The sequence below is a fragment of the Camelus dromedarius genome, chromosome 12 (assembly GCF_036321535.1).
Source record: "Camelus dromedarius isolate mCamDro1 chromosome 12, mCamDro1.pat, whole genome shotgun sequence".
NCBI lineage: Eukaryota > Metazoa > Chordata > Mammalia > Artiodactyla > Camelidae > Camelus > Camelus dromedarius.
This window is the reverse complement of record NC_087447.1, coordinates 11,229,364-11,256,190: the sequence shown is the minus strand read 5'-3', so window position 1 is coordinate 11,256,190 and position 26,827 is coordinate 11,229,364. Positions and strand designations below refer to the sequence as shown.

General features: G+C 45.8%; 1 protein-coding gene across 1 annotated transcript; it reads right to left on the bottom strand.

The window, feature by feature from the left end:
• Positions 1–8,992: 8,992 nt before the first annotated feature.
• Positions 8,993–11,263, bottom strand: LOC105094968 (macrophage-expressed gene 1 protein). The gene has a single exon (XM_031460699.2). The coding sequence runs from the start codon at positions 11,261–11,263 to the stop codon at positions 8,993–8,995; it is 2,271 nt and encodes a 756-aa protein (XP_031316559.2).
• Between the last annotated feature and the right edge of the window lie 15,564 nt (positions 11,264–26,827).

The following is a 26,827-nucleotide window of genomic DNA, read 5'->3' as shown; positions in this document are numbered from 1 at the left end:
CTCAGCAAGACCGTGAGTTGCTTCTTTTATTTCTGTATCTGGATGAACAAGGGGAATTTCAAGTGATTTCAACACTGGATGAAATGTAATCCTCCCAGCCCGGGCCGGGCTCCTTCAAGCGCGCGGGGTAAACCTCCGTGGTGCCCGGCCACTGGGGAGAACTCCCATGGTACCCTGGTGACCCAGCTAGAAAGTAGCATTAGAACCACAGCTTAGTTCAGGGCACCCCCACCGCGCCTCCCTGCTTCTCCATCTTCTCAGGAAGCATCTGGTATCACTGTTTACATCCTTCCACTCTCCTGCATCCAGTGCTGCCTGGTACCCTTCCTTTCGCTAAGCCTTCGGAAGCTCTGGAAACAGCAAATTATAACCCGGACTTCTATGGCCACCCCAACCCCCACCTTTACTATAATTTGGTGGTCCTGTAACCCATGCCTCCCCTAGCATCACAGGACAAGTGGGACACATTCTGAGGTCATGGTTAAATACGTGATTCCCTTCAGGTAGGTGCCATTTGAACAAGGGACCCAGGGAAGCTTTGCAAAAATAAAGTTCTAGGGCAGGTTTCTTATCTTTAGGTCAGGCCAACCCTTAGGCTACATCACTTGGGAAAGCTTAGGACTACTTTCTCTTGTCTTACTTAGCGATCCCCGGTTCCTATCTTGCAAGCTGGAGTGGAGGGAGGCTTGAGAGTGACATAAACAACTTAACAGGCCAATAAAAATTCCCAGCATGGTTCTAAGCCCTGAACTTCAGACGTGTCCAGCCTGTCTCCAGCCGAATTCAACAGCGATGCGCATTGACACCTCACTCGGGCCAGCACTAAGGATACAGAAATGAATATTAATGATGGCAGCAAACATTGCATGGTGTTTGCTCTGCTGGTCATTGATCTAATCACTATACGTGCATTAATGCATTTACTCCCCACAAGAGCCCTGTGAGGTAGGTACAAAGATTCTCATGTTACAATGGCAGAAACAGGCCCAGAAAGCTAGCTCGTGGCTCCCTGCCCTGGGAACACTCAGGATCTCCTAAGAGAGACACCAGGTACATAATTGTGACAGAAATCAGGGTGTGGTTAGTAATACCACATGTGTAACAAAGGGCTCTGGAGCCCAGAGGAAGGAAAGGTTGGAGAGAACCTCCCAAAAGAGGCACTTTGGGAATTGGGTTTTGAAAAATGACTAGGATTTTGCCCTCAGGGATAAAAAAAGAGCCCTCAGGGTGGGTTCCCCTTCTACAGTTAGTTGCTCATCTATAGTTAGTGAAGCAGAGCAAAACTGCTTCGCTGAATCCTTCACCAGACTAACCCAGGTCCATTGCCTGTAACAAAGCCCTCCTAATTCTTCCTTGTTGAGCTGCCCAAAGTCCCCTGAGAAACTCAAGCTGCTACGTGCAAATGGGTTTATGGAAGCAAGACTAGAAGCAAAAAACAAACAAACAAAAACAAAAACAAAACCCTCTAGATGTTGGAAAACCTGAATTAAAGCGACAATGGGAATGGAGCAAAGAGGACACCTCTGAAAATCATGACAGAGGGTGTGGAGCGGGGGAATGACATTCCCCTCCCAACTAGGAGGATAGTGGATAAATTGGGCAAGAATCACGGAAAGGGGAACAGATACTGGGAGTAACATAGGGGATCGCAAGCCTCGTTTCTAAGTATGTTGGGTTGAATGTGGGAGCACAGGAAGCACAGCGGGGTGGGGAGGGTGAGTGTCTGAGGATGCAACTGGATGGGAATGTTGGGCTCAACCATAAGGGTCTTGAATACGACGCTAAGGCATCTTGATTCATTCAATAGGCAGTGAGGAACCATTCAAGATACAAGATCTGTGACTGTCTTAAAAGTCAGTCTTAAAATGACATGACAAGAAGGGAGGAAAGGAAAAAAAAATCACCAGGGGTCAGATCAGTTCCTCTGCCTTAATCCTAAAGGGAACTGAAAGTGTCCCCTTGTCCAAATTCAAGTCCAGATTCCCCACTGATTCTGCCGGTCACCAGAGCTTTAGCAGACTTGAGGCATGTCAGGAACTTACCCCATCCTTCATCTCTCATCTTGGACAAGTTTGCATCTCATTCCATGCATTTTATTCCTGTCTGTGTCCCTATTTCTGTCTCCACATGACTAACGTCTGTTCTTTCTTCAAGCTCTAAGTCTTATATCATTTTAAAACATCCTTGATCAATATACCTCCCCCACTGTCCTCTCTTCTTTGCTGTGACTTGCACTTCATGTACATCGTCTGCTGTCACCATTGTTTCTTGCTGACTACTATCATGACCACTGCTGCGGATACAATAATATTGAGCTGTGACACTGAGCTAGATGCTCTGCATAAAGCAGCTCATTGAATCCTCATGAAAACCCATCACACCCGAGGTAATCATTTCCACTTTACAGATGAGAGAACTGAAGTTCAGAAAGGTTAAATGACTCACCCGAAGTTGCAGGGCTAGGAACTGGCAGAGCTGGGATTCATGCTGAGGTATTGGATATACAAGCCACATTTTTTCTTCACACGACCGTTCTATGACTGATTCCACTGCACATTAGTTATTTGCGTGTATGCCTCCCTTCTGCTGGAGCACGGGCCCCTTGAAGGCAGGGGCTGTGTCTTCTCTGGCATGATGGAGATGCTCATCAAATGTTATCTGAACAAGAGGAGGGAGACAGGTAGAGACAGTGATGGAAGGCAGTTTGTAGTGGGAGAATGATTACTATTTGTACTCACATTTTCCAGCTTTTTTCACAGAAATGATAATGGCTTTATGACATGCTGGGCTAAACTGGAGGGGATCTGGATTCTAGAAGAAAGCTGCTCTAGGCTGGAGCACACTGGACCATGATAAGGACTGTATGCCTGGCAACCTCAGTCCCCAGTTGGTTACTGTGGTATTGAAGGGACCAGTCCATCTCAGCATCCATTGGACAGTCTGTACTTTACATGAAGGGTCAAGAGAAAATAGATATTTCAGGCTTTGTACTATGAGGTCTCTGTTGCAACTAGCCCCCTTTGCCATTGCAACATGGAGGCTGTTGTAGACAACACAGAAACAAATGGGTGTGGCTGTGGTCCAACAAAACGCCACTTACAAAAGCAGGCGCCCAGACAGGGGGCCATGTTTGGTGACCCCCGATTTATACAAACATTATGCTTCAGAGCTTTGGGTCCTTCTCCTCTCAGCCCGGTTTTTAATTTTGATGAAGTTGAAGGGGAGCCTCAGAACTTTACCTCTACCTGTCTGAGATTTTCAGCTGGGACTCTTTTAATGAAAAGACAGAGAAAGATACACAGTTGATTGAAGCGCACAGTGCACACCACTCAGGAGAAACCTGAAGCAAAAGAAACCCAAAACGGCAGCTGGAATTCCAGTTTACGCAGCATCGTCAACAAGAATAATACATCCGTAGAGAAACGACAGGGCAAAGGGAAGCTTGGGCTTTCAAGGGCGCCAACTGTGGGAAGGAAAATACATGGGCGAAAAAGTAAGAGTAAGGTTTGTTTGCAGATTCGTCTGGTGCCTTCCCTGGGCTAAGAAGAGTCTAAATAAAAGTAGAATTTATATGGTGCCTCTAGGCAGAGAAAGGTGAGCTTTTTCTGAGTTTGCTGCTGCTTAAGTGCCTTTAGTTCAAAATAATTTTTATGCAGGGTGGGAAGGGATAGACTGGGATTTCAAAATTGTAGAATAGATAAACAAGATTACACTGTATAGCACAGGAAAATATACACAAAATGTTATGATAACTCACAGAGAAAAAAATGTGACAATGAGTGTGTATATGTCCATGAATGACTGAAAAATTGTGCTGAACACTGGAATTTGACACAACATTGTAAAATGATTATAAATCAATAAAAAATGTAAACAAAAAATTTTTGTGCCAGAGAGAATATTTTGGGATGACATTCTGGTTTCCTTCAAAATCCAATTTATTAATTTATTGTTTTATGGGTAGTGTTTTTGGTGACATATCTAAAAACCTTGGCCTAACTCAAGTCACAGAGATTTACTTTCCTATATTTTTCTCCTTCAGTTTTTTGTTTGTTATTTAATCATCCCACTTAATAAAGGGTCATCCTCCTTAGGAGCCCCTTGAGAATGAATGAATGTATTTTATAAAGAATACGGTATACTATTTTTTTTAATTTGTCATATTTATTTTTAAATGCATGAAATAGAATTTACCTTGATATTTTAAATACTGGATGAGATTTTTTTTTTTTTGCACAATTCAAATAAAATCTAACATGCTAATTTAAAAAGAAAAGCGTGAATGAATGAATGACTTAAATGAAATAAAGGAAAACCCTTCTCCCAATGCTCCTTACCTCCTCCTCTCCCTACCCTGGACGCCCCAAACCATGACGCTCAGCAGAGATTCCTCAAGCCCCAGTCTGATTTTTGAGCCCCTAACCTTGCTGATTTGTTTGCCTATAATTTAGTGATTCCCAGCCTTTCAATGATGAAACACATTCTTTTTACAACAATACACACATTCCACTTTTCTTTGCACCCCCAACCTGCATTAAAAAACTACAACAACATAGTTTTAAAATTGAATTTAAAATTAGTTTTCGTTCTCAATGGTTCAGAAACTCCTTGAGAAAACTGGAGACTTTCTGGCTTACAACAGTCCCTTTCTATGAAGTACAGAGAACAGTTTCTAGACAGGATGGATTTGGACCAAGCCTAAGGTTAGAGGTAGTGAGATTGCAGCTGGGCTGAGGAGTGGGCTTGGAAGGAGGGGCTCAGGGGCTTACCAGACCCACTGTCGTAAATCTCCCTCCACAGTTGCTCAGCTCTATTACCCATTTTTTTAATTAAAAAAAATGGTGTTTTATGTAAATAAATATCATAAAAATTTGAAAATGAATTAATCAAGAGGCAATATAAGTGCAGAGATGTCAAAACAAAGATTGAGTTTAGCAACAAGAACGTTGTACAAGGGGCCAAAATTTGGGTCTAAGCTCTCTAGAAGTCAAAACAGGGAGAAAGACCTCTTTGCTTTACATGACTTACAGAGTCCGTGAGATCTCAACAACCCAGCTGTCCAAGAGAAGCCTGTTGCAGAAGACTCTGTGTAATGTCCAGCGTAAGAGGGTGTCTTACCCACTCAACTGTGGGCTCCCTGATGGCGGGCCAGCTGTCGGCATTCCCATCAGTGGGGAGGGAAGGTCAGCAGTGCCTCCCCCCGTCACTCAGAGTTCTAACAGGACACTGGAGACACCGTGGTTACACCATGCCAGCGTCTCCCCTTTCCCGCCCTTTTTAGTTTTACTTTTTGTCTACTTGCATAGAATATTTTGATACAATGAAAACTGAGCTTTACTAATCTTTGTATTTATTGAGCACTTATAGTAGGCAAAATGAGGCTTAAAACTGGCTTATTAATGAAACAATATATTTAAGAATCCAAGAAGGGGTCGGTGACTTAAAAGCTGATAGCTAAGTCTCATCACCTGGGGCCTCACAAGATCTCCTCTGGTTTTCTTTCATTCAGCAAACTTGTAGAGCACCTACTAGGTGCTCTCTCTGATGCTGAGCTCTGGAAAGAACTATGTAACCATGATGCGCACAACACGTTGCCCCCCCCTCCCCCGCCGCCACCATTCAAAGAGCTCGTGATCAGGTTGGATGAAGAACTCATGCAAAGTGACAGGCTCCTAGTTACACGCTGCTGAAGAGGTTAGGAGGAGTAAGAGACAAATCTTCCTGAGAGTCTGAAGGAAGGAGAGTGTGAGGGAAGGAGGATGACTTCTCAATCTTGATTGATGGGCAAGATTTCAGCAGGCCATGGCACAGCCTGGAACTGACCTGATGTGGGCATCCGGGTGTGAGCACAGTAAATGTGGGTCATGGGGAGAGGTTAGCCGGAGATCAGGGTGACAAGGTGAGCCTGGGGCCAGTCACCTACAGGCAAACAGTCACTGATAAAAGTGGACCAACATATATGCCAATTAACATGTCCTAGATAACTATTTACAGTGCTTCCTTTTGGTCTCAACAGGGGTCCAGATTTGGATGATCAGTTACATGGCCACCCTACTTATGCGGTGGTCCACTTTGCACCTCTTCTTTTTTTATTCTGCACCAAAACCTTCCATTATGCGCTGATCCTCACCTTTCTCCTATCAGGTGGGGAGCCCGGGTTTTGAAGCCTGAGAGGCTATTCCAGGAAAAGAATTGAGACCATCAGGAAGGGGCATTCAGTTGCTGTTGAAAGGATCCTTCCAAGCAAACAGAACTGAACGCACTTGAAAAATGTGCCTGGCTGGGACAGGAGTCCTGTCCCGTCCCAGAAACCTTACCAGCACTCTCCCAGTTAGAGTTTGTGTAACCTCATTCATTTTCCCATAATGTTCTGTTTGAGGTTCTGTGACATTTTCACAGTGAGTAATTTATATTTTGGGGGTGTCTTACCCACTCAGCTGTGAGCCCCAATCATCCATCTGTGTACCCACTGCTCCGCTGCTCACCTCTATGCATCACCATCGGGATGAGCCCCACGTCGTGACAGCTCACCGTGGTGTGCCAGGCGCCGTACCAAGGGATCTCCTAGTTTTATCTCATTTAATCCTTGTAACAGTTTTTGACTTTGGTTTCGGGGTTATCCCCATTTTATAGATGAGATTAGTTCTCAGAAAGGTGAGACCATTTGCTCATGGTCAGAGAGCTGATAGACAGCTGTGCTGGTTCTTGAGTACAGGCTTGTCTGATTTGGCTCTGGAATCCCACGCTTAAAGCAGTGGCAAAGCAGAACCCGTAGCATTAGTGTCATCGATTTCAAATTTAGAAAGGCCAGGCTGTTCTAAAGTGCTTTACATCCATCAGCTCATTTAATCTTCTCAAGTAACCTAGGAACTTAACAGGCTAACCCCAATTTTTTTTTTGGTGGGGGGGTGAGTATTAGGTTTGTTTGTTTGTTTGTTTGTTTATAATGAAGGTCCTGGGGCTTGAACCCAGGACCGTGTGCATGCTAAGCAAGCACTCTACCACTGAGCCATATCCTTACCCCAACTCCATTTTATAGAGACACGAGAAACTTCCAGAGGCCAATATTTGCCCTGGACCAAGCCTACAGCTTTACTGCTATGCTCAGCAAAGAACTAAATGAAATAATCTATTCAAAGGGCAAATTCTACTCAGTAGGTACTAGCCATTATTATTAATATTTAAGTCATGTAACTTTGGGCAAGTCAACCTCTCTGAGCTTCTTAAAGACGTTTCCCCATCTTGAGCATGAGAACTATTTTCCTACCTTAAGATTTATGAAGATGAAGCGAGATGCTATTACAAAGGCGTTTTTCACGTAGAGAAAGCCCCTATAGACAGTAGTGACCGGAACTCTGGAGAAGGCTCAGGAGAGTCGCCAGTCAGTCAGTCCTTAGCTGACAGTTGGCTCCAATGTGCCCACGTTAGACCAGTAGGAAAAATGGTCTCAAACATCCCAGAATTATTAGGATTTCAATTGTCCCTTCCTCTCAGGACTCACAGTTTGTACCAATACTACTTCATCAGTATCCTGATACATTCCAGTCTGTAGCTAGAGTAGTTGAAACACCAAGAAGTAAAATAACTCACTTAGGTCATGGAAATGACCCTGTCAACCCTGTGAGGCCACACTTCCCCGCTATGTAGGGTCTCTCCGCGGGCTGTCAGAGCTGGCTCTAATATTCACACTTTGAAGAGCCCATTTGGATAAGAGCCTACATGCCCTGTGGTTCTAAGATTAGGGTTTAACGGGACACCTCAGGTTGTCTTTGTTACAACTACAGACCCAGAGTCTGGGTTTAAATTGTGATGAGGCCTGTGTTCCAACAACGTTACAAAACTGAAATCTGTCCTCATGGGAGTGCTGTTTGGAGTTAAAGAATGAAAATCTACTCTTGGGGGAAGGGTGTAGCTCAGTGGCAGAGTGTGTGCTTAGCATGCACGAGGTCCTGGGTTCAATCCCCAGTACCGCCACTAAAAAATAAATAAATAAACCCAGTTAAAGGATGAAAATTTACTCTGGTGTACTTGAGAGAAACAGGCCCTCCAAAGGGAAGACTCTTCCACCGGGGGTGACATAGAGGGCTGAGGACTCAGTTTTCCAAAGCTAAGCTTCATGGAACATGGAATAAAATAGAGGTTTTCCCTTGGTTTTTGAATGTTTTGACTGTGATCAAACTTTATATCATACTTTACATTGTGACCCAGTATATTGATATATATATATAAAATGTATATATAATACATATATTAAACCATACAAAACTGCCACTTTTTGTGAGTCAAAAACAATTGGATATGGAAAATTTTATATGATTATCTTATCTCACAAAATAATTTTGTGTAGTTATTTCATGCAATGCACTGTATTTTCTGTCTTTAAAAAAATTGCTGATTAGAACCTAATGTCTTTCATCCTCCACAAATAGGTCAGACCCCATGTGAATTAAAAAAACCTCTGACTTAGACCCAGGCTGAAAGAGAACTTTTTGAGTTCAAGGCAATGATTCTGGGAAAACAAATTGATACAATGAATTTTATAACAATTACCAAAAAAAAAAAAACCAAAAAACTTCCAACTCCAAAGCTACATAATATGTCCTGGGGTCAATGCTGAGTTTGTCTTCTCTGTTGATTCCACACCCCTCCTCCAACCCCCTACTCCATCCCTGCCAAAGAACACCAGGAATACACCTGTTTTTGAAAAAAATCTGGGTTTATTGGTTCCTTACAACAAGGGAGGCGCCCAACATGGGTGGGGCCTCTTGGCAAGAGGGTGTTAGGGAAAGAGATTCTTACAGGCCTTAAGCTTGTATTAGGCGATTGGGAGAAGGGCTTGAGGAAGCGCAGTTCAGTCCAGGTACCTTCAGGAAGTGGGACCAATTCTATGGTTAGGTAGCTTACATCTTTTTATCTAGGCAGTAGAAGAAACAGAATGGGCCAAAGCTCTTACTAGTAGTGATTAAGCAGGACTGTTTGGTTAGTTTAAAGTCTAGACGGAATCCTTGCCATTTTCTTTGCAGAAGACCGAGCCGGGCCCTGTAGGGGTTTCTGTGGCCCCATAGGCCTTCTGTTCCTCTGCCCCGATGTCCTTCTGTGATCTCTTGAAACCCCCTTTCTTGTAGTACCTGAAGGCATAGTTTGCCCCCAAAGCAAGAACCACCACAGCCACAATGGCACCCATCCAGGAGCCAATAGTGGCGGAAACACTGCGTCCAGAGTCAGCCTGGCTCAAGAGTTTGACCAGCAGGGATGGATCATTGATACTGGCTGGCTGCCAGCGGTCAGAGCCTTTCTGCTTCACCCAGAACAGCTGACGGCTGGAGTCAATCAGGACAGAGAGCCTTTGGGCTCTGCTGTTGTTGAGCCAGGGCGGGCGGGGAATGAATGGGGGTAAGCGGACACCTGCCATCTGCTGGTCCAGCAAGATCCCAGCCTTGAGGCAGTAGAGGACTTGGCAGCCTTCGCTGAGGTAAGCCTGGTGTTGACTGTACCCTTCTGGGCATTTCATGGGATATTTCGTGGAGCTGTCCTGATAGAACACCTCCTTCAGGATCCCAGGGCTCTGGCCCTGGGTGAAGCCAGCTAAGGGGTTGCCAGCCTGGCAGCTAAAGAAACCCCCGAACGGGACTGCCTGGGCTGAACCCAGCTCTGAGTCAGTACTGACACATACCTTGAGGTCGCCAAAGAGTGTCTGCGGGTAGAAGTGGGAAGGGCAGATCTGCGACCCGGTGAATGGGTTTGGGTTGCCTGGGCTGTAGAGGCCTCCGAAGAGGAAGCCGGCAGTGTTGAGCCGGAGGCCCCGCGAGGGTGCGCACCAGGAGGCGGTCAGGCGCACGGTGTGGCGATGCTCGCGGTTGGCGCACACAGTGGGGCAGCACTTGAAGAAGAACCAGCAAGTGTGGCACTGCGGCCGGCACTCGGGACCGACCTGGCTCCACGTCTTCAGCTTGGTGCTCAGGTAGCTGACGGTGTAGTTTGCCGGGCAGGAGGTTTTGCCGGTCAGCGGGTTCGGGATGTGATAGGTCTCGCAGAGGCTTTTGGCACCCGGTTCGGACACAGGCTGACATTCCTGGAAGACGCCCCCGAAGGTGAAGTTGGCGTGGTTGCGGTTGCTGCACGAGCCGTCGTCCACATTGGCCCCGGGGTCGAAGTCGGGCGAGTCGAGCCTCATGCATCCCGGATGCGTGTTGATGGCGTAGTAGCGGTGGATGGCGCTGTTCACGGCGGCTGCCAAGCGTCGCACGGCGGGCGCGGGGAGCTCGGGCAGTGCCTCCGGCTGGATCAGCGCCGGCAGGGGCAGGCCCGACTTGCCGATGGCCACCAGCCGGTTGCTGATGCCTTTCTGCCACTTCTCCAAGGTGATGCCCGGGTAGAAGGGCACGCCGCCGTGGCTGCGCGTCTCGGAGGCCACCGTGTGGCGCAGGTAGTTGTCAAGGAGCTGGTTCTCCGCCTGCCAGGATACCCCGGTTCCCACTTTAACCTTTTTAAAGAACAAGGCCGAGGCGGCGAACGTGATGTTGATCCTATCTTGGGTGTTACTGCCCACCAGCTCCCGCTTCAGCTGGTCCTCCTGCACCAAGGTAGCCCCGGCCTCCACCTTGGTGAGGACGTGTGTGCCATACCTAACCACAAGCATCTCCGCCAGGTACTCGGCCTCGCGGGTCTGATTGTTCTCCAGGTGGTCGCTGATGGTCAGGAGATGCTGCCGAAAGATGGGCTGGAATTCCGTGTTCTCAGAGGCCTTCACAGAGTAGATGTTGTGGCGGACCTCCACCCTGCTTGTTAACGTCTTGTGCTCCAGGTTGTACTTCTTGACCTTCTGGCAGCTGAAGGAGAACTTACCGTTGAGGACGGAGAGGAAGGAGACCTCATTGTTGATGGAGGCCGCCCAGGAGTCTGTGTAGTTGACCCAGTGGTCAATGAGCTCGGCGCGGGTCTCCACGATGCTCTCCCGCCGCGGCATCACCTGCGTGTGGTCTGGGATGAGGTACTCGCCGTCCTCGGTGGTGAGGCACTGAGAATAGTCTCGCTTCAGCACCAGCTCCAGCTCGACGTTGCGCAGGTTGTCCCAGCCAGAGCCCGGCAATGCCCCCAGCACCGACACGTTTAATTTCTGCTTGCATTCTTGGAAGTCGGCCATCCCCTGTTCCCCCAGGACACCGCGCCCGGCCAAGAGCAGGACTAGCAGGGGCGCGAGGCGCTGCGCCATGGCAGGAGGAGAGCTTTGCCTGGGCAACCTGCCGCCCCTCAGCTCCTCCATGGCTTGGGGTCCTGGAGGGGAAGTCTGGGCAGGGGACTGAAATATTCAGAGCAGCAGAGCAGTAACTCAGCTCAACTCAGGCCCCTCCCCAATGAACAGTCCCCTCCCAGGTGCCTCGCTTTGAAGTCTTTACGGGAAAGGATAATAAGCAGGTCTCTTATCAGAAGCACCAAGGGGAGTGAAACTGATTTCAGGTTTGGGGCCAGGGATGGGTAGATTAGACTGGTAGAAAGTTCCATGCCCAAAGGCCATCTTCAATTCATTTCGATAAAGAAGAGCAAACCTTATCCACTGAATACATGGTATTTTGGTCTCTCACCCACTCCCAGCCACTGGACACAGGTAGGGTCCTGTTTTTGATTGCACGTATCAAGCTCAGCCTGGGTGAAGAATTAGCCCAGGAGAACTGGGTCTTCCTCCGGGTGGCTAGCCAGCCTGTGGGCACTGTGGCTGGGAGGTCACACTCACTCCAGGATGATTTCCTTGTGGGCCTTCAGCAGACAGTCCAGACAAGGGCCCCTTTCCAGACTGGGGCAGGCTCAGGGCAGCTGTAAAGAATCAAGGATGGCTGTGCCAATGCTCCAGAGCCCTGGCCTATGGGCAGGACAGAGCGTCTCAGGAGGGCTTAGCGCACTCCACAGACAGTCCAGGGCCCAAGAATCTTTCTCAGCCTATCCCATCTGCTTGGAGCTCTCTGGAGCCCGCCTCCTGATTTAAGCAGCTGTTCTAAATGACACTTTGGGCTAGTGGTTTATAATCCTATTTTAACCTCTCATCAGTCTCTCTTTCTCTCTTTTTTAATAACTATTTTTTTCTTGGCAGGGGAGGTAATTAGGTTTATTTATGTATTTATGTATTTATTTATTTTCATGGAGGTCCTGAGGATTGAGCCCAGGACCTCATTCCTGCTTAGCAGGTACTCTACCACTGAGCTCTACCCTCCCCGCTCACCAACCCCTTTTTACACATTAGGAGACAGGCCTAGAGAAGTCAAGTGACATCACCAGTACGCAATGCAGCCAGCGTTTGAATCCAGGTTCATCTGATGCCAGAGAACCGTTTCCACCCACTGATCTGTGCTCAGGGCCTCTTCTTGCTATTCAGTGTCAGAGCCTTCTTGACTTCTGTCCCTCCCAGGGCTCTTGCAGTTCAAGAAGGCTCCTGGAAAGGGCATATGAGATCACTTAACCCAGCGGTCTCGCTTCTGGTTACGTCTGATGGTGGTGGTGTGATTGGAGCAGATGTCTTCTTTCTCCATCATGTACGGGAGAGGTGGCAGTGTCCAGAGGAATGGGGGCTGGCCTTGACTTCTCAAGATCTGGGCTCGGTCATTCATCAGCTGAGCCCTCCCACTAGTGTGGGTTTCTTCCCTGAGTCCCACCGCCCTCATCTGTTAAATGATGGAAAAAATACAAGGTTCTTCAGGCTTGAGCTATTGGATATAAATCACCCAGCAGACTGCCTGGCACAAAATAGGGTGTTCTTTCAGTAAGATGGGTTAAGTGACTTGTTCAAGGTCTGAATCTGCACCCAAGCTGGTCTGAATCCAAAGCCTAGTGCTCTTCTACCACTACATGCTTTTCTCCGATCTCTATTTTTGCTTTCTTTGGTTAAAAGGTGTCATTCATTTCTCAAAAGGTACTTTGGGATGGATGATTTGCTAGATAGAAGATTGTTCTCTGGGGAAACAAGGATTTTCCCCTCTCTTGGTGGATCTTCCTGTGACGGGGACAAGGAATCATATGGCTTTCCCACATTCTGGGCTTGTGGCTTAGGAACACCTTATGTCATAAACTCAGAGGAGGCTGGAAATTCATCATGTTTGGTGACTGGTCTTCCCCAGGACCTGGGGCAGGTTTGCAGGCATTTTAAGAGCAGTGGATCCAAGAGAAGATACACACGCTTTGGTTGAATTGTGGCTAAGTGTTTGCTGATGTGGCTCAGATGCCAGCAGGAGGAGGGCAAGGAGCACAGTGAGGATGTTTGGTTACCACTCCTGGGCAGCATCGGCTGAGACCCGGGGATTAAGAGGGTCAAACAGTGCCCAGCACTCATATCCCCCAACTGTTCAGAGGCAGCCTAAGGAACACACAGGCAGGGGTAGCCTTGAGTCAGATACCAATGCCCCGTGGGACCTCGGATAAGTGTGACTAACTGCAAAACAGGAACATATAGGACTTTTCTAGATATTAACTTTCAAAAATCACGACAAATGATTGTTATGGAAAAAGAAGAATCAAGAGATTAGATGAAGTGAAAAAGACCTCCTTCACCCAGTTCTGCTCCCCGCTGACCCTTCCATGCTTGTTTCCTTGGGTGAACCCATGCATGTATATACACACTGTTTTCTTTTACAAAAGTGGTGCCAGGCCATGTGCTGATTTTACTAGGGAGAAACCAAGCTGCACAAGGTCACGCAATGGCAGATTGCAGCAGGAACAGATCTGAGTCCCTGCCTCCTGACCCCCAGGCTCAGTCCACCCCTCACCATGCCTCACAGCCTCCTTGGATGGTGCGAATTTCAATCGAGAGCTCCAGGGGACACAGATGCAGTTATCCTAGTGGATGAGCAGAGGAAAGGGTCCAAATTCCCTGCACATTGCAGGTGAAGCCAGTCAGAACTGCCACTGGCTGCCAGTGGCCTTCCTGAGGTTACTGGCTAAATATTGGCCCTGCCTGTAAGGGTCTCATTGTCGAACCCAAGTTCATGTGCCTCATGCACAGTGAGGCCAAGCAAATGTCAGAGTTTGGAGCAGAGAGAGGTTTATTGCAGGGCACCAAGCAAGAAGAATGGGCAGCTCATGCTCAAAAGACCCCAAAATCCCCCACAGATCTTGAGGAAGAGATTTCTACAGTAAAACTGTGGGGTGAGGGCGGCAGAGTGTATGACTTTCTTCCGGTTGGTTGGTGGGGAGATAACAATCATGCTTCGTGAATCTCAGCCTCTGGTTCCAACTAGTCTGGGGTCTGTGTGCTTGTGGTCAGCAGGTGTTCACCATCCTTCACCTGGGTGGGGGTGGGGTCTTAGGTTCAGAGATGTGTAGGCGATGGTCATCTATGTCCTTTCAGGAGAAACTAGGAGTCTCGTGTCTCTATCAGCCTATTAACTGATCAAGCCTGCTCTTTGAAATTGGGGAAGGCCAAGAAGACCGAAACCTTTTTTTTTTCCTCTTTTTTCCTACAAACAAGAAACAGGGGACATGGTGGAGCTTTTGTACCTGGAAGGCCCTGCAGGGTCTTGTTTGATTTCAGTCTTATTTCATACCCTACATATGATGCTTAGCTGAGGAGGGAATACATGAATAAGTGATTGAGGATGCAAAGTGGTTCCTGAAATATCACCATAAAGGAAGATACTCCTTTCAATAGAATCACATTATTAATTGTGTTGTCTATCTATATGTATTTTAATTTTATTTTTTGAAGTCTATTTGATTTACAATGTTCTGTTAGTTCCTGGTGTATGGCATAGTGATTCCGTTATATATATTCTTTTTCTTTTTTTTAATTGTTGAGAAACAGTGAAAACAATTTTTTATTCTTATTTTTTATTGACGTGTTGTTAATTTACAATGTTGGTTTCAGGTGTACAGCAGAGTGATTCAGTTATACATACAACATACATACATACATACGTATGTATTTTTTCAGTTTCTTTTCCATTATGGCTCATTACAAGAAATTGAATATAGTTCCCTGTGTTATACAGTAGGTCCTTGTTGTTTCTCTATTTTATATATAGTAATGTATATCTGTTAATCCCAAACTCCTAATCTATCCCTCCCCTCCTTTCCCCTCTGGTAACCACAGTTTGTTTTCTATATCCCTGAGTCTGTTTCTGGCTTCTAAATAAAATTTATGTCCTTTTTTTTTTTTTTTTAGATCCCACAAATAAGCAACATTAGGGGCAGGGTACAGCTCAGTGACACAGCACGAGCTTAGCATGCACAGTCCTGGATTCAATCCCCAGTACCTCCTCTAAAAAAAAAACAAATAAATAAACCTAATTACCTCTTCCAATAAATAAATAAATAAGCAACATCATATGATATTTGTCTTTGACTTACTTCACTTAGTATGACAATCTCCAGGTCCATCTATGTTGCTGCAAATGGCATTATTTTATTCTTTTTAATGGCTGAGTAGTATTCCATTGTACATATATACCACATCTTCTTTATCCTGTCATCTGCTGATGGACATTTAGGTTGCTTCTCTCTCTATTCTTAAAATAAGACAGGGGCCAAGTAATCAATACTGCTTGAAAACAATCGTGCTGCTTGTCAAAGAGAAAGAGGCCATAATGAAGAGGAAAAGAAGCAGAGATGGGGAGTTAGCTGGAGTTTGGCAGAACTGGATTTGGGGTAGACCTTGGCATTTAGTGGCTGCGTGATCTTAGACAAGGGATTTAATCTCCTTGAACTTCTTTTCTGTGAACATCTGAGAATGTGAGGGGGAGGAGAACAGGAGTGATTTAATCAAGACGACAAGGGTCAGACGGGCTGAAAGATCTGGGGGACTTTTAGTCTGGTGGGTTTAATGGTTCAATATCAGGGGCAGCCCAGGGATGCTGAGCTGCAGTCTTAATGCCTTCCTCACCCTGAAGTCAAGCTGATGGATTCTGGGTTAAACTTCTCAGTAACTCCTATTCTCTTTGGGTGCGTCCCACCCTGACCCTGCCACCCACACCCAAGAATCATCTGATCAAGGGATGCGTAAGGTCAAAGAAACTTCCAGGTCCCGCTCCTCCCTTCCTTCTGAAGGCACCTGGCAATCCCTGCTTCCTGCACTGTCCCTGCCTTTCCTGTGATAACTTTTCTTTAGGATTTTTCCTGGGTTTGCCTCACCTGGCAATGGAAACATGTGTTCTCTGCAACTTTGCTTGGAGAAGACTCAGACTCCTTAAAGAGATGAGGAAAACCGGCAGGGGATACAGAATCTAGAAGAACCCCGATCAGCATCACTGAATTAACCTGTGTCTCTTAACCTGCAGTGGTTCAGTGCTTTGTGGAGGAGGAAAAATAATCTTCTCTCCACCATTCTGAATCCTTGACTAAGACCCCTTGTAATAATAGACAGATTAACAACAACAGCAACAAAAAACCAAGTTTATAAAATATATACCTCATGTAGACATGGGAGATACCCAGGGAAAAATGAATAACTCAAAGAGGTTGGCTTTACAATTTAGGCTTAAATATCAATAGGAAAAGAGGAGTCAGGGCACACAGGCCTCTCAGAGGAGAGTCAATGATTTTGAGGAAAGATGAACGGGCCCTTAGCAGAGAGATGGGAAGTGTGATTATTTGTGGTAAAGTTCATTTGGTTGTGGTGTTGACCTGTGGTCCCCCCTCTCCTATGTTAAGCACCAATCTTCCCTGGTTGCTGAGCTCCTGGGGAAGGGGTTAATGGCCACTGAGTTCCTTCTGGAGGATCTGTCTTTAGGCAGACAAGGAAAGTTCAGAAAATGCCTCTTTTTACATTTGCTGTTTCTCAGATGCCTTTTGCATCAGAATAAGCAGGATACCAAAGCAGCATATTTTGGGGTGGCCTGCTCTGTTACATGTCAGCTTATCTATTACACTGATTCCCAACAAAGCCGGTTAACAATACACGTCCTTGGGTTCCACGGAATAAGAACTGCTGAAGATGAGTTCTGAGAACCTGTATTTTGACAAAGTTCTGAGACCCAAGTGACCTACCTTCTACAGAGCTTACCTTCTACGTTAACCTACTAGTCCATTGTCTTCACCAGCATGGCGACTATTACAGGAGATTCTTGCCAAGACGAGTGGCTTGACTTCTCATCACAGAAAGTTTCCGAAATGTCCATCAACTCCTCAAGGACAGCAGCAAGTCGGTGCCCTAAGATTACATGACGTCTTACCTTGCTGTCGCTGCCCGCCTCAGACCGTTGTGCCGTGATGTCCACCCAGTTCTAATCCTGACATCCCCCACTCCATGGAAGGATCTGCCTTAATGAAACTTCCACTTCTCAACCAGTTCTAACCATGCCTTTCCCCCTCTGAGACGATGCCAAATCTCCACGGAGATGGAGCTGTCCCTGTCTCGTCAGCAGGTTGTATTATGATATTTGGGGCGCTGGCATGCCCCGGGCCCCAAGAGATTGGAGGCACAGATTTGAGAACTACTGGACAAAATCAAGTCCAGATTTCTCAGCCTAACCTACAAGGTCCCCAGCGGTCTGACCATTGCCTCACTTTCAACCCAGTTGTCTGTTTACCCTCCTTTTAAAAACCATACACTTGAACCATATACTTGAACATTCTCTTGTATTTTTTGGAACTTTGTGCTTTTATATCAGGCTTTTCTCCCTGCTCCTCCTTCTTATCTCTCAGCGTCTTTTTCCTCACCTATTGTTGTAACCAGTCACCAGTGATGGTCCCCAGTTAACTACCCCTCCCAGGATTCGTGCCCCTGTGAGGTCCCATCTTACGGTGAATCTGGGCTGGCCCTGTGACTCATTTTAGCCAATTCAATGTGGCAGACGTGAAGCGGTGCCATCAGGTTAGGGCCTAAATCTAAGATGGCCTGGACTTCTGCACTTCTGATGATGTGGGAAAATGGGGCTCCAGAGGGTGGTCGTGTGCCAGGTCTTGGGCTTGTGTCCTGCCAAGTGAGGGTCCCTGGGATGTGCCCTGCCAAGTGAGGGTCCTCGGCTTTGCACAGGAAAGAATTCAAGAACTCATAGTCAAGGAAAAGTAAGTTTATTCAGAGAGATGCAGGCTTCATGGACAGAGTGTAGGCTATGTCAGGAGGCCAGAGAGGCCACAAGGCTTGGGGACAGGGGGTGGGAGTTGTTTAGAGTAAAACTAGATACACATTCCATAGACAGAGTCAGGCCATCTCAGGAGGCAGGAGCGAGAGACCATGAGGTGCGGGGTGGTTAGTTTTTATGGGCTTGGTAACTTCATATGCTCACAAGTGGGAGGATTATGCCAACTACTCTGGGGAAGGGGTGGGGATTCCCAGGAACTGGGCCACTTCCCACTTTTTGGCCTTTTATAGTCAGCCTGGGAACTGTCATGGCACCTGTGGGAGTGCCATTTAGCATGCTAATGTATTTCAGTGAACGTTTAATGAAGCTTGAGGTCTCCTGGGAGTCAGATTTCCCGCCATCTTGGGCCTAAGGTCTACTGGGAGTCAAATCTTCAGTCGCTGTGTCATTCTTTTGAAGGTTGTGCCCTGCCTCCTTCCCTCCTGTCTCACTGAGAGCCCTGAGCTGTCCCCTTGTTCTACTGGAGAAGCCACACAGAGAGACACCGTGTGACTATCTGGAGAGGTGGGGAGCCCGGCTCTGCCAGCGTCCTGTTCGTAGAGGATATGTAGGTGGGCTCCCAGCCAACATCCCCCGGAAGGAACAAGTGCCCAGTTCAGCCCAGTCAAACCACAGACGAATGAGTGACAAAGCATAGTTGCTTGAAGCCACTAAATTTTGTGGTGGTTTGTTATAGAGCAGTAAACAACCAAATATCCACTTTGAAGATGTACCTCAAAAGCCACTCCTTTACGGAGCTGTGTGTTTTTTCTCACTCAGCTACCTTCCCATTTCCATAGCAGGAGCTAGAAATCACCCAGCTCCCTGCTGAAGTCAAACAGAAGACAGTCAGATTGCTAAATGGAAGCGTCCGTCTTTTTCTGGCCTCTTCCTGAAGAGTGTTCCATGAATGCCACCTGTTCTATGGCCAATGGGGCTTTTTAGTTGAGACTAGCAATTGAGGAAAATCTCCACAGAAGGTCAGAAAAATGTGTGGCATGCGCTGCCCGCGGTAGATCAGATGTGCCGGCTTCCACAGATGAAATCACTGTCCTGAGAGGAAATCATGGCTTTAAATCTTTAAAGGTTTAAAGTGTATCTAGGTTGTGGTGTATCTGGTCAAGGCTGGGGTAATTTTTGAGGGGATGTAGAGAGATAAACCACAGGGGCAAGTGTAAGGATAAAAAGTGGAGGATGGGGTGAATTCCAACTTTTCGGGTTTATAATGCAGGCTTTGACTAAGTTTATATATACCCTGTGAGTATCCTTTCTGCCTGTTTAAAAAGCCCAGTGACAGTAAAATAAAAGTCTCCCCTAGTGGCGAGCAGGTGGTTTTATTCTGGAAGCCGGCACGCTCCCTCCTGCGCGGTGAGCATCACTGACCAGCAGAGGGCAGAGCAGACAGCAAGAGACACCTTGGCTGGCTGTTCCCTGAGCCAGAATGAATTTTTTTTTCCTTCCCCATCTGTGATTAGAAAACACATAACATAAAACTTACCATCCAACCTTTCTAATTGTCTAGTTCAGTAGTGTTAAGTATGTTGACAAGGCTGTGCAATCTCCAGAACTTCTCCTTTCGCAAAATGGAAACTCTGTACTCATTAAACTAACCATTTCCCGCCCCCTCAGTCACCGGAAACCACCTTTCTCGTTTCTGTCTCTATGAATTTGATGACTTCAGACACCTCGGAGAAGCGGAGTCGTACAGTCTTTTTTTGACTGGCTTATCTTTTTTTGACTTGTCTTTTTTTGACTGGCTTATCTAACCTAGCTTAAGGCCTTCCAGATTCATTCCTGCTGTAGCACGTATCAGAACTTCCTTCCTTTTCGGAACAACTATTTTTTAGCATGTCTCCTCTTTCTGGATTCAACACTTCATAGTATGTCATGTATTTGTAAGTGGGGGCATCAGTGTGTCCTTTCAATTCCTGCCTGTGCTGGCGACATACACGTGCTTCTTGTTCAGCCTGGTGCTTGGTACCTGGGGTCGTGGGGTCGCTGAAGAATGGAGCATGAAAATTAACACACTCATTCCCTGGGCAATCCCTGCCAAGGGCATTCTGGCTGTCGGTGTAAGAACCAGGACATTGTTCATCTTCCTCCTTTAGTTCAGTGTCTCCATGTCTGAGAATCTATTTAAGAGAAATGATTCAAGAAGGAAAATGGGATTCACCATTAAAACATTTAGAGTGGTCCATGTGAACAAGAATAGTGGTGCACTGCTCACATCTCCCTGCAAGGCAGTGCCTGCTGGGAGGGCTGCCGGGAGCTGGCAGCCTCCACCTGCTGCCCGTTTGGGATCTGCTGCAGCATTTGCCCCAACTCCGTACTCTTCTAGGGGATTGGAACAGGCTTCTTTTAGCAAGTGGGCTTTAACTAAAGCTTGAAGGATGAATAGGACCTACTCAGACAAAGAGTGGATAGAAGAGGAGCGGAAAAAAGACTGTAGTAGAAGGTGTGTTTTTCATTATTTTATTTTATCTTTTTGGTGGAGGTACTGGGGATTGAACCCAGGACCTGGTACATGTTAAGCACACACTCTACCACTGAACTACACCCTCCCCTTAGCAGAAGGGTTATTGGTAAGCCAACTGAGTAGTAGAATTTCACTTCTCCATTTTGGTTACCGAAGATTGTCCTCTCAATGGACCCATCTCTTTCCCACAAATGGCCCCAAACATGTCCTTTCCTTGAATCTACTAATGTTGCTTCCAGCTGAAAATTCCTGGTCAACCAAGGACCTCTTTTAAATTCTCTGGATCTTTAGAATAGACTCAGTAAGTGTTGGTCTAGTAATCGAGATTATCTGTCGTCTCCCGGATGGGCTAGGAAACGAAAGGATAAGAAGGGACTTTGGAACCCCGGGGGATCTATGCAAACGGGAAGCTTGCTCATTTCAGCTCTGGCGTAAGTATGCCCGAGGAATGAGCTCAGGTTTCAATAAAAAAAACCAGATACTCCTACCTGCTCTTGTGGCTGGACAATGACTGGGTTAACATTAGGCCACCTGCCCACCAGCACCTGAGGCTGGAATGGGTACCTCTAGTTTATATGGAAGATGGTACCATAAACCTGTAGCGGCCCAAAGGCTAGGGAGACTCAAGGCATTGGGAGAGGGCAGCAGAGCATCCCCTGGCTGTGGACAAGTCTTGAACTAGATCCATAGACTTTCAGGGCTGCTGGGGTTGGGGTCTGTGTGCAGCATCTTCCCAAGTGGTGTCTGCTTGAACAGCTTGACTAACAGGGAGCTCACTACCTTCACAGGCAGCCCAGTCTGTCCATGGTCAGCTCTGACTGTTAGGTTTGCTTTTTGCTTTGTAGAAGTTGGTCTCCTTGATGACTGCACATTTCAATCTCAGTTCTGGAGCCATCGTGAAAAACTGGAGCTTCTGTTTTCACCTGATAGAGCTTCAAGTGGTTGAGGAATATTCAGCCACAATAATTAATAATAAAAATAAAATAAAATAATAATAATAATAATAATAATTTAACCAGGCCCTATTATATATCAAATACTATGCTAGACACTTAACACATTATCCTATTTAATCTTTTCTTTCTTATTAATTTATTTTTAAAATTCTATTATTTTTAGTGGCGGTCCTGAGGATTGAACCTAGGACCTCGTGCATGCTAAGCATGTGCTCTACCACTGAGCTGTACCCCCCATTTAATCTTTATAACCACCTGGTCATGCAGGGGCTGTTATCCCCACTTCAGAGTTGATGAAACTGAGACTTAGAGATAACAAGTAACTTGCTAGTAAGTAACGGAGTTGGGGTTCTGTATTAGTTAAGGTTCTCCAGAGAAATGGAACCAATACAGTGTGTATTTATGAATACACATATTATTTTTTTATAACAAGACATTACAGGGAATTATATGGAACCGTTGGATTATTTTATAGTGGAGCAAATACACTTAAAGAGAAGAAGCTTTCATCTGAGTATGATTCTCGAAGAACACTATACATGATTTTTAGGAGTTGGGGATCATATAAAAATGTCTTGACAAATGTGCCAATACATGAAATTTGATGGGACACGTTTTGGAGACTTTTTTTCACTTGGGAAAAGCTGGCAGAGTGTCTTGGGAGTTCAGCTTCTGATGTGTACTTGTCCCCCAACCTTCCCGGACTGGAGGTTCTTGGATGACTCATCGTTAAGTAGACTGTAACGTGCAGTGCGGGATGGCTACTTTCAGAGACAGCGCGCTGTAAGGAGTTTCTCTCTCTTTTTCAAACGTTTCTATAATGTGAACTCTCTGCTTTTTGCACTTCCTTACACTCATATTCTGCCAACCTCTGCAGAGACCAAAGACAAAGAAGGCTAGAAAGAACCAATAATCAAGAAAATACAAGAGAATTGGGGGGAGGGTACAGCTCAGTGGTAGAGCACATGCTTAGCATGCACAAGGTCCTGGGTTCAATCCCTAGTGCCTCCACTAAAGAAAAAAAATTTTTTAATATATAAATAAAGCTAATGACCTCCCCCCAACAAAACAGACAAACAAAAACACAAGAATATAGCTTTGCATATTAGGGTGGGCTTAAAACTGGAAATTCATATAAATAGAGAAGAATAAATTAAACAGATGATATTAAAATAGAAGTTTTTAGCATTCAAAAACGGGAGGAGAAGAAAATTTTTACAAGAGCGAAGTTTAAATAAAATTCATCAATAATAAGGACTGTATGAAAAAAAGTGAAATCAGGAAAATAAAAAATAATTACATAACAGTAATTATAATTAGCCCAAAATGTTAGAGTAGTTATATGTGAGATGCTGCCTTAGCCCTTCACAGGAATCACACACTCCTCACAGGACGGGGAGAGTGGAGGCAGTTAATATTCCTATTGAATGGGTAATTAACTGGAGGCCTGACAGATAAGGCAACTTTTTCAAGGCCAGCTGGTGAGGGGCAGAGATGGGACTCCAACCCAGAACACTAAACCGTCCACTCAAAATTGGATAAAAAGCTTGAGCTGTTTTTATTCACATCACTTCTGACATCAAACGAGAGGTGTGTGCGCACATGTGTGTGTTTTCCTCCTGACACCAGCTACTTTGTGTGTGTTTTCCAACACCACGTCTCCAACTCCCTGACACCAACTGGACACCCAACAGTTCAGTTCACTTCTGAGACTCCCTGGAGTCAGTGCCACCCCCACCGGTGACGCTGTCTCCCCTTCAGACGCCAATTTCAAGTCCTGGGCCATGTGAACTTCTGACAGATCAGTTCCCATGACCCTCCTCCTCAGTCTGGATGATTTGCTGGAATGGCTCCCAGAATTCAAGAAGGCACATTACTTATGTTTACCAGTTTCTTATAAAGGATACAGGGAGCATCCAGATGGAGACATACATAGGGTGAGGTCCAATAGCTCCTTGAGTGCGGGGGCTTCTGGCCTTGGGGTCATACCACCTTCTAGCATGTGCGTGTTTACCAACCAGGAAGTTCCCCAAATCCTGTCCCTTAGCAGTTTTTAGGGAGGTTCCATTGTGCAGGCATGATGGGTCACGTCACTGGCCATTGGTAACTGAACTCAGTCTCCCGCTCCTCTCCGCTCCCCAGAGGTTGGAGGGAGAGGCTGAAAGTTCCAACCTGCGAATCACCTGATTGGTTCCTCTGGCAAGAAGCCTCCATCTCGAAGCCATCCATGGGTCCCCCTCAAGGGTCACTTTATTAGCATAAACTCAGGTAGCGGCTGAAAGGGGCTTGTTATGAATAACAAGAGCTACTTCCGTTACCCCATCTCTCAGGAAATTTCAAGAGTTTTAGGAGCTCTGTGCCAGGAACCGGAGACAGAGACCAAATAAATATGTTTCTTTTTATGTTGCAAAGCTGAACCAAATTGTGTCAGGGATTCCCCAAGACCACTCTCGGGTTCAATGATTTGCTCAGAACTCAGAAAAGTTGCTTTGTTGACAGTGACGGTTCATTACAATGAAAGGACACAGATTAAAATCAGTGAGGGAGAAAGGCACGTGGCCTGGAGCCCAGGTGAGGAGGTGTGAGCTTCCAGGGAGGTGGTCTACCCAGGGCTCTGCTTCCCAATGAAGTGTCGACATGGACAAGCTACTGCCAACCCTGGATGCCCACCTGAGCCTCAGTGTCCAGAGTTTTTACTGGGGGTCAGTCCTGTAGGCATGAAATGCCCACATGACAACTTTAGCTGCCCAGTCACCAGCCCCAATCCTCACTCCCAGAGGTTGAACTGACACAGTGTCGCCCAAGGCCCCAGGTGAGTGAACACAGGGCTCAGTGTCCGTCACGTTGCTGGTATAAACTCTGTTATGGATTGAGATCACAGATATACGAAGTTATTCATTCTCATGGGGTTGGATATTCTGAGGGCTCAGAGGTTATCTGCTGAGAGCTTCTGGCCAAGGGCTAGTCTTGTTTCTGGAATGTGCAGGGTTTGAACAGGCCAGTCCTGGTGAGCTAGTCCTTTATTGCCCAGGTACATTTAAGATAAAAGCGATAGAAATGTAAAAAAAGGCAACAGTGTAAAGCAATGAAAGATTAAAATCACCTAAAAATGGTTAAAAAAAAAAAAAAAAGAAAATGAAATCAGTTATTAGTCAGACTTGAGGTCTGTAAGAAGTTTTCTGAGAAAGTCCCCGGAAAAGGGTTTTCTGCTGAGGCCACAGGCTGTCTCTTCCTGCAGTGGGCATGGCAGGCAGCCACGAACTGCCCTACTGCTTGACAGGTTCCTCCTCTTGTGCTCAGATCATGCGTCCTTTTCTGTAGGTTGGGCAAGGAGGATGCGGGGGATGGAACCCCAAACAGCTACAGCTTGTCGCAGCTGCATCAACAGAGCAGGCCCCCGCCACTGCACTGGAGGGCGGCCCCAGCATTCACAGCACGAGGATCTGCAGCATTTCGCAACCACACCACTGCAGAGGGGGTGGGCCCCTGCAGAGTCAGCCACGTGGGAACGTGACTCCCAACCATTGTTAGAGGCAGATGCACTATGAGCGAGTTAGGACCTTCCCAGGTCCTTGACTGGGCAAAGTTTGAGAGCAGAGTCCAGTCCTCAGACAAGGTGTAGATGACACTCAGCAGACGTGGATGCCAGGGGGTCAGTGTCTAACCAGGGGAGAGAGGTTGGTTACCTTGGTTCTCCTCCACCCTTGGTCTGGCGTTTAATCAGATCATTCATCAGACGCTTAGATCCATCTAAATGACATCTAGTTGTCACCTAGGGAGATGGACAAAGAGTGATGTCATCTCTATTAATCACCTTTGCTTAATTTGAGATTGAATTTTGTTTTGTTTTTTTAAAAACAGACTGAGATTTATGTCTGAAGGTGATACTGTGTGTGAAGCATAAAGAAACATTATAAATCAGGAATATGGTGAGATTAACAGACACACATCACTATATAGATAAGCAACAAGGATTTACTCTATAGCACAGGGAATTATAGTCATTATCTTGTAATAACCTATAATGGAAAAGAATCTGAAAAAATATATCTGAGTCACTATGCTGTACATCTGAAACTAACGCAATATTGTAAATCAACTCTACTTCAATAAAAAAAGACAATAAAGAAACATTAAGATTTTGTGGACAGTGAGTAGAGACTTAATTTAAGAATCACTGAGGCTTTGGAAGAAGACTGACAGAAGAAAGACACAAGTGTGCAGACAGAGAGGTCCCTCCGGCATCAGGCAAAATTAACTCGAGTGACTGACATCTATTTATTTCCTACTGAACATTTTGAGTTTCACGCATAAAACTGCCCTCGTATTGTTCAGGCAGATCATGAGCTGCAAAAGGGCAAAAGCATCAGGCATCCTTCGACATCTAAACACAATAGCATGCATTCGAAGTGAAGGAAGCTGTTTCCAAATTTTGAGGGCAAGAGATGTGACCAGCAAATATTGCAACCAGCTAAGCTGCTGTTTATGGGTAGTGTCTGCAGAGGGAGCTTCTCAGGTATGTATACATTCAAGAAATGCATCACTCAGGCACCGTAACTGGACAGTTGAGTGAAGTCATGCTTTGCTTAAATGAGAAACGAATCACAATAAGGAAGGCAACAACTGGTAACCGGTAGTAAAGAGATGAGTACTGACACCAGTAAAAGACAGAATTGAGCCTCATGAGGTGTTTTGAATAGAGCCATAAACTAGAATGGGAATGTGAAAAGGTAACTTTTGACTAAGAAGATACGTGATATAAAAATAAAATTACACTGAGAATCTGAGTCCAAAATCGCACACTTCAGTTTTGGGAAAAAAGGAGGGACATTAAATTGACATAAATTGGGCTGCCTGTCTCATTTTCCACGTGGGAGTGTCCGCTTTTTTATTTTTCACTCCGATAATTAGAGAAATACAGCCTTAAGTATATTGTTTTAAAAAAGTAGCAGTGAGTACTCGTAAAATTTAAAGCAGAATCTGCAAATACCAAATTGCTTTAAAAACAAAAATGATCTAGGGAGAGATACACCAGGACCTTTTTCCTTCACCTCCTGCTATTGCTAAGGTTTTTTTTTTTTTTTTTCCTTTCTGAGACTTTCTTTCCATCATTAAAGGGTAGTCATTGGTAGCCCACTGAGTCCTTCTTTGTCTAAAGCAGAACTTTAAAACACTTCAGTGCAGTGAACCCTTTGTTACTCTGGTAAAGCCAGTGGACACCTCCCCTAGATCATGAATTATTAAGTGAATAAAATAAAACACAAGGATCATGAAGGAAACAAAATTATATTCAAATAGAATTGTTCAAATGTGCTTTACATGTTGATTAGTTCATTAAATAATGCAATCTACCA

Coding starts and splice junctions, on each gene's coding strand:
- LOC105094968 (XM_031460699.2), bottom strand. CDS start 11,263: ATGGAGGAGCTGAGGGGCGGCAGGTTGCCCAGGCAAAGCTCTCCTCCT.